The sequence below is a fragment of the Rutidosis leptorrhynchoides genome, chromosome 1 (genome assembly GCF_046630445.1).
Source record: "Rutidosis leptorrhynchoides isolate AG116_Rl617_1_P2 chromosome 1, CSIRO_AGI_Rlap_v1, whole genome shotgun sequence".
NCBI lineage: Eukaryota > Viridiplantae > Streptophyta > Magnoliopsida > Asterales > Asteraceae > Rutidosis > Rutidosis leptorrhynchoides.
In genome coordinates this window covers 504,432,993-504,444,483 of record NC_092333.1, presented here as the reverse complement: position 1 = coordinate 504,444,483, position 11,491 = coordinate 504,432,993, and the positions used below count along the sequence as shown (strand labels likewise).

The 11,491-nt window shown below is 31.7% G+C and overlaps 1 protein-coding gene across 1 annotated transcript; it reads left to right on the top strand.

Moving 5' to 3' along the window:
- The first annotated feature begins 2,652 nt into the window (after positions 1-2,652).
- LOC139841277 ((E)-beta-ocimene synthase, chloroplastic-like) lies at positions 2,653-11,225 on the top strand. Its single transcript, XM_071831505.1, has 7 exons — positions 2,653-2,856; positions 2,999-3,284; positions 9,488-9,857; positions 9,949-10,167; positions 10,255-10,393; positions 10,488-10,736; positions 10,818-11,225. Exons 1-7 carry the CDS (start codon positions 2,653-2,655, stop codon positions 11,130-11,132), a joined length of 1,782 nt encoding a protein of 593 aa, XP_071687606.1. The 3' UTR covers positions 11,133-11,225.
- Positions 11,226-11,491: the final 266 nt, after the last annotated feature.

Genomic DNA, 11,491 nt, shown 5'->3' with positions numbered 1-11,491 from the left:
CCAACCCTGCATTGTTCAATATAGTCATATGTATTTTTACTACAAAATACAGTATGGTGAGTTACATTTGATTCCCTTTTACTCTTTACATTTTTGGGACTGAGAATACATGCGTCGTTTTTACAACTGCTTTATTAAATGCTTTTGAAATATATTTTGAACTGCGAATACATGAAATGCTTTTATAATTGTTTGATGAGATAGACACAAGCAAAACATTCCTCGAATGAATTATGATGCAGACAGAAGTTCTGCGATTTATTATTGAATTATGTGGACATGATAATTGCCACCATTGAATTATGTGGACATGATAATTGCCACCATTGAATTATGTGGACATGATAATTGCCACCATTGAATTATGTGGACATGATAATTGCCACCAGTTGATGTGAATGTTATATATCGAGAGAATGATTTTATACACAGGTTATGTGTATGTTATTTTTGTGCACAAGATATGTGTTTAGTTACTATGATTTATGAAAATGGTTTCGTACACGAGAAAGATGTACTGTATTTAAAAGATATAGCATGTACATTACAGGTGGGTATAGGATTCGGGCCCATTTGTACCATGCAGCATTTAAATTTTGTGGTCTATCAAAATGATGAATTTTATTGTTTTATGATAAACCTATGAACTCACCAACCTTTTGGTTGACACTTGAAAGCATGTTTATTCTCAGGAATGAAAGAAATCTTCCGCTGTGCATTTGCTCATTTTAAAAGCCATCATTTGGAGTCGATCATCGCAATGGAACCAGATGTTGGTGACTTCGTCCAGATGAATTGGGACGGGGTCTGACAAGAGATGAGCTGAGCAAGGTAAGGGGATGTAATGTCACTAGTGTGGTGTTCACAAAGCTTTTGGTCGCTGCTACGGTGTATTTCATTTGGCAGGAAAGAAATGCTAGGTTTTTTTACAAAGACTCGCAGATCTGTGGAGCAAGTTTTTGAGGTTATTTTCGCTACTGTCCAGATGAAGCTTATGTCTATTAAATTCAGAGAGTCGGATCAAGTGAAGTTGTTGAAGAATAATTGGAAAATCCCTTAATTTATTTTTATTGTCGGGTTGTAGGCTTAGGCCTTTGCTATAAGTCTAGCTGGTTTGTCTAGGGGCTTCAAGACTCACTTGAGGTGTATGAACGCAATTGTTCCATTCTTGTATTATTTTTAATAATATTCATCGGAGAAACCTTTTACCAAAAAAAAATAGTCGATAAAATAGACATAAAAAACAATTCTAATGGTGATTGGGAACATAAAAAACAAAAAGTCACTTTTTTCTCTAATCTTGCACAAACCCAGCTCAAGATACATATACAGTCATTAAAATAATAGATGTAAGGATTTCACATATTGTCACCTTTTACAAAAAGTCACCCTTTTTCATAAACTTTTAGGTATATCTTTACATATCCATCTCACCGCAAAATCATAACCCCTTAAAGTCTTGGAATTCTCTAACAGATATTAGATCTGGTGGTTTCGATCACCAAATGGACCAGCGGTGGTGTGAACCCCATCGAAGAATATTTCGTCGTCTTCTTCACCATCGCCGTCATCTTCCTCCAACAATGCGGGATTCCATCAAAGAAGATACCGTCGTCTCCACCATATATTTAGATCTGAAATCTGGCTAATTATTGTGGTCTCCGCGATCGAAGAATACGACGCCATCAAAGATGATTCTGACGTACATGTACTTTGTAGGTGTATAACTATATGAGACTTTTTATTGTAATTTGAATCACTTGTCGTGGGTTATTAAGATTTTGTCTGAATGTGTGTGAAAGTGTTAGGGAGGTTTTCCTGTTGGGTTTGATTCCAGAAAGATGAATTTGGGGTTTTGCAAGTGGGGTTTAGGGTTTTGATTTGGTGATTGATATGCAGTGGGGATGAAGATGAAGAAAAAGAAAAAATCCAAGTAAATGAAAGGACAAAAATACCCTCACATGACAGGCTCATGACATGATTTAACATAATTATATAACGGATGTTAGTGACAGAGACCACTCGTGTAACTAGTGCAAAGTATGGGGATCCCTCATGAAACTAGTACAAAGTACGCGAACCCCTTATAAAAAAAAAGAAGTTTAGGGACCCCTAATGAAATCTGGGATAAGTCATAGGGACGCCTCATGTAATTTTTTCTAGCTATAACCCCAACTTTACATTAATACATATATCCACTATTTAAAAAAAAAAAAACGATTAATCCCCGATTACTCATTTTTAAGAGCAGTTCGTTCCGATTTTTCAAAATCCATTTAATTAATCGGTCAACGTCGATTGATGTGTCAAAATCGAATTTGGTAATCAAAGACGGATAAAGTCAAATTTGTTTAACATTTTAACATGAATTTAAGTTAGAACCTTGGAGTTTTGAACAACTTAGATAATTATGTTAAAGTTTATGTATATGTTTATGGTTTTTATTTACATTTACATATATAATTTTTGAAATTTAATATTTAAATCAAAGTACAACCGATTAATCTTCAAATTCCCGATTACTCCTTTCCAATGACTCCAATGTCCCGACTAATTAATCCCGAAATAGCGAATTTTGCAACCTTGCATATGTCTATAAATATAATGACCCTGATAAGATAATCAAGTACTACGTTTGAAGTATTAGTGTAAATGGCGCTTCTCCAGCTCTACCAATTACCCATTCCTCAAAGTTTCAATTTCACTAATAAATTTAAGCAAACTAGACTAAACTATCCTTCGATTATTAAGTGCGCATTAAGCCCCGTTGTTTTTATCGACAATAGTCCTTTAGTAATTTACCGGCCTACTATCTGGAGTCATGATTTTATTCAGGGTTTAGATGTTAACTTTCCGGTATGTTTTACTTGTTTTATAATAAAAGATTCTAGTGTTTTGGTGTTCTTTGTTTTTTTCATCTTATGCTTTTGTGCAATAACTGATTGGTATTCTTAAATGAACTAATTAAATCTACCACCAATTTGTATATTGCGCATAGATCAACAAGAAGAACAAGTTGAATGAGCTGGAGAATAAAGTGATCATGCCATTAAATATTGGTTATGAGAACGGTAATCTTGGTATCTTGCAGTTGCTTGAACACATAGATGATATTGAAAGGATTGGACTTGGATATCGCTTTCAAAACGAAATTCGGAGAGCACTCGACATAATCATATCTGCAAATGGAAGTCATGTTGGGCTAGAAGGAAAAGAAGATAATCTTCATGCAGCATCTCTTAGATTTAGACTTCTTAGACAACATGGTTATACTGTGTCACAAGGTACTATAAAGTTTCTGTTTTAGAACTCTCCTATATTTAATGTGTAAAACAGATGTCACAAAATATTCAACATAAGACGCTAGAAATGAAGATAAGAACATTTGAAAAGGAACAAGATAAAATAATGTATCATATTCAAAAATCTACATCACAAATCAATTTTTTTTGGTAAAGAGAATTACTCCGATACAATGAGTTGATAGCAGCTCGACAAGCCTGGAACAACAAATAACAACCTAACACAACCAACCAATTGAGCAAGCCTATGACATATTCACCTCAGACCCAACAAGAACAAAAACAGATTACGGAATACACCGTACAATGTTCATGTTCTGAACTTAATCCAAGTCCCTAAATTTCAAGGACATAATCTTCAACTGTTTCACACACACATTTATATAGAGTAAGGATCTAGTGCGAAGTAATAAATTGGGAGAAGGGGAAAGTTATTTAGCATCCATTTACCTCTCAAAAAGTAGGATCTTGTCTCCGATCTTTGTCCCCTAAAATGGGCGGAGGGATATTTTCGTCATTCTAGTCATTTTGTTTCCTAGAATTTCATAATATTCTTTTCGGAGAATATTATCTAATTTTTGCTCAAGACAATAATATTCTATAAAAAGAATATATCGTTTTGATGAACGTGTGATACTTTTTTCCTAAAGGTTCAATATTTTTTTATGAATGTTCACTATTTTTTGCTCAGAAAATTAACATTTTCAATGAATGTTAAACACTTTTCGTTTAGAAAGTTAATATTGTTTCAAAATAAATTTTCTTATTGAATAATATTACTAATTTTTTCACAGAAAGTTAACATTTTTTCCATGAATAATATTCTAATTGAAGAATAATACCAATTTCTAACCGGAAAGTTAATATATTTTTTTGAATAATAATATCTTTACTGAAGAATATTACTAATTTTTTCCCACATGTCAATATCAAGAATAATAACATTTTTGAAAAATTGATATTTTCAATAAGTTTAACATTTCCCGTGACATAAAATCCTATTAAAACTTAATTAACAAAAAATAATCAAGTTTAGCAATTTAAGCGTACATCAAAATATTAATTTCCTTGTTCTAACCTCTTCTTTAATAAAACAATAAATGATGTCTCATAAAAGATTCAGACGCATTGACGTTCCAAAAAAAAAAAAAAAAAAGAAACATTATTCATCATCACATCATTATCATCATCATCATCATCGCATCAATACATCATCACATCATCGCATCATCACATCATCGTGTCATCACATCATCATGTCACGATAACTATCAAAACTGTATAAGTACGTGAGAAAAATGTAAATTAAGAACAAGGGATAGGTGGATCATCTTAGTCACGATTGAAGAATTAAAACATTGCGCTTAGGAATTAAAATAGATCAGATGTGGATCGGGTGATTACATATTCATATTCATATACATTTAAATTTTATAATTCATATCTATATCCATATCCATTTAAATATTTTTCATCCGCCGATATCCATATTCGTTAGATCTAGCATATAAATGTTATCCATTGGATATTAATAATAATATTTTCAAAAGTAAGTATTAATTTTTAAATGCGTGGTAATGACTTTGACGTTAAGACATAATGGCTTATACGGTAAAGAAGTAAGTTTGTTCCTGATATGAACTATTAAAAGCCAATATATCCTAATTAGTACAATTAAAATCCATAGAGTTTTACTTCGTATAAGGTTGTATGAATCGATTATTTATAGCTCAAGTAAGTACTCGATTTTCAATATTAGGTAAACTCATATGCATCCACTCCTCATTAGTGAATATTTGAACTTCTTAACATCTTTGTCAATTAGGTTCAGAGATTAGAATCGTTAGAAAAAAATGACTAGTGTGAAAGTAGTTTGATAACGCAAGCATGGACTAAAAGTGTCACTCCTAACTAGGAACGGCTATCGGGTGAGATCGTTGTTTACATTCTCATTCATATCTGATACAATAAACATCCAAATCAATATTCATATCCGATATTCATTCATTTATTACATCCATATCCGTCACTAAAGGATCGGATCGAGTGAATGTCTATAAGATCGAATGTAAATTGTCATTCATAGTTGTGCTCGATCTCAATGGATAAAGCAGCAACTTTAGTAACCAATGATTTTTTGTTGATCTAAAATAGCTCTAGTAAAAACAGGTTAACAAAGAGATCATAATCAGTATTCGAAACCTACCAGCTCGATCTGTTCGGGTAAAAAGGAATTTAAATTATAGCAAACTAATGCCACATGTCAAGTATTTCTAAACTAATGATATATGTCAACACTCAATTTTTTACTAAATTTTCAAAAGTTTTAAAATATATCCTTTTCATATCGGTTGGGATATAACTGTTCAAATTAAAAAGAAAAAGAAAGATTATTTGGTTATCTTTATAATTTACTCATTTATATTTTAAATGATTATATATATATATATATATATATATATATATATATATATATATATATATATATATATATATATATATATATATATATAGGGGCAGGTTCAAACGAGAACCACAAAAGGGTGAGAACTGCGAGAACTCTTTAATTTCATAGTTTTTATTCATTTATATCCAACAAATTACATGCAAATGTTAATTAGTTCTCATATAATTAACAAACATATGTTCATTACTATAAATTACATGTTAAATTCTTAATTATATGAAATGTTCACATGTTTACAAAACAAATATGCATATGTGAACAAGAAACTATATATTTATAGGTAAAATATAGGTTTTTTCAAACTATTTTATGTTCATTTTTACTCTCCATCAAAATTTATAGGTGATTCAATCTAATCACATGTGAAAATCTATGTAAAATTAAAGCGTTTGCTAATAATTCTAGGTGTCACCTCCGTATTTAATGTTGTCACATGTCACTTTTTCTATAATTCCTAATAAAAATTAATTATATTAAATTATTCAAAAACTAATTAACGTATTAGCTAGGTAGATTAGAAGTAAACGGATTTTTAATTCAAAGATATAACCTATCTATCTATACATCTATCTATACATTTAAATAATAATAATAATAATAATAATAATAATAATAATAATAAATAAATATAAAGCGTGTGTCAATAATTCTAGATGTCACCTCTTAATTATATTCTGCCACGTGTCACTAGTATTTAATGTAGTCACATGTCACTTTCCCTATAATTTCTAATAAAAATTAATTATATTAAATTATTCAAAAACTCATTATGTTTATCCTTGGTCTCTAAAACGTATTAGCTACGTCGATTAGAAGTAAACAGATCTTATATTCAAAAATATAATTGAAATTGATATCATTCAATAATACATCATTAGTTTTGCTTTTTACAAGTTATATTTGTAGAAAGTTTGACCAATTTTTATATTGAGTTGACTTAATCAAAGTATCTACGGTTTATAATGATAGACAAAGGGTTGAACTAAAAGTGATAAGTCGTCTTTTATATCCTTGTATGAAACACAGCTTGTTATGAGTTGTTTAAAGTTTTTTTTTTTATATATACATGTTTATGTTTATATAATCTATGTACAACTTTCATCCGACGATCGAGATCATGAACGCTATTAGAATTAAAACAACTTTTAAAAAAACATGAAAAGAATATTGTTACTATATATTTGACATTAGCGAAAAGATATATTTAAAACTTTCATTCAACAGACGGGCTCATGAAACACTATCGAAACTAAAAAAAACTTTTTAAAAACATGAAAATAATACTTGCTATCATTATATATTGACATTAACAAAAACGTATATTTACAACTCTCATTCAACAGATGGGCTAATAAAACACTATCAGAACTAAAAAAAACTTTTAAAAAACCATGAAAATTATAACTATCATTATATATTTTACAATAGCGAAAACGTTTATTCGTTCAAAAGACGGGCTCATAAAACATTATCAGAATTAAATTTTGTAAAAACATGAAAATAATCTATCATTATATATTTGACACTAGCAAAAACGTATATTTACAACTTTCGTTCAACAGACGGACTCATAAAACGTATATTTACAACTTCAGCAGTATGGTTCATAAACTTTAATGCCCTAGCCTTGTGTTTTAAACCATTAGGAACACCTACCACAGTTGGACTATAATCAGACTCCAAATAAGGCGGGAATAACCCATATGCAGTAGGATAATGTATCATGAACTAATCATTTACCATAATTCAATTCAACTTTTTTAACGACACCACAATTGGATTTTTGAGTGACTTAGTCCATGTAAAGTAGAATTCCGTGCTACCAATATCTTCAACCTCAATCAAACTAGTACAGTTTATAAAATCCTTTATATCATCAGTAATATTGGATTTTCCAGTTGTATGTACATCCAATTTCATTGTAACATTGAAGTCACCCATTATCACCCATGATTGCTGGTTTGTGATTCTCTTCTGTAGGACTAGATCATTCCAAAGCAGCTTCCTCTCCTTGCCATAATTGCAGGCATAACAATGTTACAGAGAAATTTTGTTTAATGATCACATCTCTCCACTTGGCAAAGGATCATTTTTTTATTCACATGCAAAACCTTAACTTTCACTTTTTCAGGGTCCCATCCCAGCACAATCCTACAACTGTTAGGACTATGCGTTACATTAGACACACATTCCCACTTCTCAAACACTTTATTACAGACATAATCAATTGTATCCTGCTTGAGATGTGTTTCCAGTGAAACACACATATTCAAATTTTCATTTCTAATAAACGATTTAAATGCATTTTGCTTATCCCCATTATTCATTCCTCTTAGTTCCAAGTGGAAAATTTGAACTCCATGAGAAAAATACACAATCAAACACCTTCTTAAACTAAGATGCTATAATCTAAACCCTTCACCTCATTGGCTCCAACATCTCTTTCATTCATTCTGCAATTAACTTCTAAATCTTCCTCATATTCACCCTCTTTTGTCCTTAGTTTAGCTTCCCGTTGTAGTTTAAAATAATGAACCAGATCATATAAGTATATAAGGGTATTTATGTAATTTCTCATTTTATAAGCTATTTAGCTTATTTTCTAAAACTTATTTTTCATGAACTCTTAAATTTTTGTCTAACAAATAAGGCTAAAAGCTCAAACTTATAGAAAAATAACTCTCATAAAGTCTTATAAGTTCGTGTACCAAACATACCCTTGAAATAGAAGCTAGGAGCTTATGAAAGGTGAAACTACATTGTTATCCTTATATCCTTGTGTATCATTATCATTAATTATTTTGCCCTTATATGTCAACTTATAAATTAGATTTTTTTAAACTATAGCTAGTTTACCAAAACACTTATAAAATAGAAGGTTTCTAGCATTGAAGTTTTCGCGACTATCGCAAGCTAGCCCGCTTATCTAAAAATATGAATCTGTATTTCTCTCTGTCACACCCATCTCAAATGGGGTTGAGAAAGAAAGTAGTGGTCCTTTATAAGCATAAAAATGTGGCTAACTAATATCTTTCACCATAGTTTTTAGTTAAAACCTGGAGATACCCAGTTAGTACACTACTTTAGCTTATGAGAGGCGATTGTCTCTCGAGTAGTGATGGGCACGTGGCTCATGCATATCTTTGGTCCGATTCGAGGGTCGTTTCATTTTGTATCAGAGGCCTCTCGGGGTGTAACGGACACTCAGTTCGTGCATCTCCTAGGGTATCCTCACAGGGGTGTGACGGGCACAATGCTAGTACATCTCATGGGATATGGATACTGGGTATTGATTATATTTCGACCTGACGGAGACGTCGGGAATTAAAGTAACGAAAAATTCATAATCATAACGGGCGTGTGGCATTTATGAAAACTGTTCTTCAAAAGCTTGGTAACTTTTAAAGTGGGGGAGTTTGTAACACTCATCTCACATCCAATTGAGAAAGAAAGTATTGGTCTTTTAAAAGCATAAAAATGTGGCTAACTAATATCTCCCACAGTGGTTTTAGTTGAAACCTTGAGATACCCGGTTTGTCCAATGCTTTAGCTTATGATGGGCAATTGTCTCTCGGGTGACGGGCATGCGGCTCGTGCAACTCTTGGGGCTAATTCGAGATCGTCTCTCTCTTTACACACACACACACACACACACACACATATATACTCTTTTTGCTAGTGATTAACTCGTTCACGCTTTAACTTTAATTGAACACAGATTTTCTTAATGGATTCAAAGATATTCATGGTAACTTCATGGAATGTGTACAGACCGATGTAAAGGGATTGTTAAGTCTATATGAAGCTTCATTTCTTGCTTTTGAGGAAGAAAGAGATTTGCATGACGCCAAGTTTTTCTCAACCGAACATCTTATAAAGCATTCAACTCAAGCAAATGAAGCCCTTGAAAACATTGACCGTGCGTTAGAACTCCCCTTGTATCGTAGGATGTTTAGATTCCAAGCGCACTGGTATATCAATGCATATAATAAGAAAAAAGATGCAAACATACCTCTTCTAGAGCTTGCTACAATAGACTTCAACGTGGTTCAATCGACACACAAAAGAGAAATTAAAGAGTTATCAAAGTGATATATTAAACTTGCATTTTATCTTACAAGTAGTACATGATAATTTGTCCCACTTATAATGATATTAAACTTTCTCCATATAAAACAGATGGTGGGAAAATAAAGGTTTAGCAAGAAAGTTGAGTTTCGTTAGGGACCGGATCATGGAATGCTTCTTTTGGGGTGTTGGCATGATATTCGAACCTCAATATCATTCTTGTCGTGTAGAAATAGCAAAAGTTTTATCGTTAATTACTGTCATTGATGACATCTATGATGTTTATGGTACTCTCGATGAACTTGAGATCTTCACGGACGTTGTCAAAAGGTATGCAGTTTCAAATCATGTTATTTTTTAGATCATTTATATTACTCAAATTCTAAGATAATCTATATTTTATATGTTTATATATAGGTGGGATATAAATGCAAAGGAAGACATGCCTAAGTATATGCAAGTGGCCTTTTTAGCTCTTTACGACACCATTATTGAATCCGGTTCTAAATCTTCAATTGATCGAGGAGAAGACACCATACTAGTCCTAGTAAAAGCAGTTAGTATATATACCCTAACAAATTTTAATATGTTAATGATTATTGTTAGTTTAAATAATCAATATCCTAATTAATTTGGATCAACATTGATAGTGGGGAGAATTATTAGAAGCATTCCTTATGGAAGCAAAATGGACTAATCAAGAATACATTCCAACACTTGAAGATTATATGGATAATGCATGGAGATCAGTTTCGGGATTGGTCATGCTTACTCATGGCTACTTTTTAATTAATCATGAGACCAAGAAAGATGTAGGAAAGTCCTTGGAAAACTACCATGATCTTATGAAATGGTCATCAATTATTTATCGACTTTACAATGATTTGGGTACTTCATCGGTATGTTATATCATGAACATTATCAATTGTAACATGTTTTATTGTGCTCTTTGTCTTAGTTTTATATTTCTTTGGACTCAGGATGAGATAGCGCGAGGGAAAACTGCAAATGCAATTTCATGTTACATGCATGAGAATGGTGTCAGTGAGGATGTTGCACGCGAGTATATCAATGCTCGGATTGATGAAGCGTGGATGAAACTTATCAAAGTGCGAGTGGATTGTTCTCAGAACTCTGAAGATCCATTCGTTGATATGGCCATCAATCTTGCAAGAATTTCTCTTTGTACTTATCAATATGGCGATGATCATGGTGCTCCGGATGATCGAGCCAAAGAAAGAATCTTATCCGTGATTATCAATCACGTAAAAATTAAAGAAATTGAGTATGCTTGATTTATCGAAGGATTATTAAGTTGTTGTTTGTTTTTTGAAATGTGTTAGAAGGTGTATGATCATATTACAGAATAAAAATGTAGGATGAAGATTTGTAAGCAAAAACTATAATTATTTTGTTAGTGACCAATCCAAAATTATTGCAATTATATATTTTTTTTGTCCAAAACTATGAAATTGTTGAACGGGAAAGCTCACAAAATCACAAAGTAATATTTATTTATGTATTGAGAAGAACCATTCATACAAGTTTTTAAAACCTTTTATTAAACGAAAATATATTTTCAACAATTTTCTTTGTCAGTCGGCATATAAACAGGATTGTTATTAATGTAATGAAAAGTTCCTCCAGAATATAA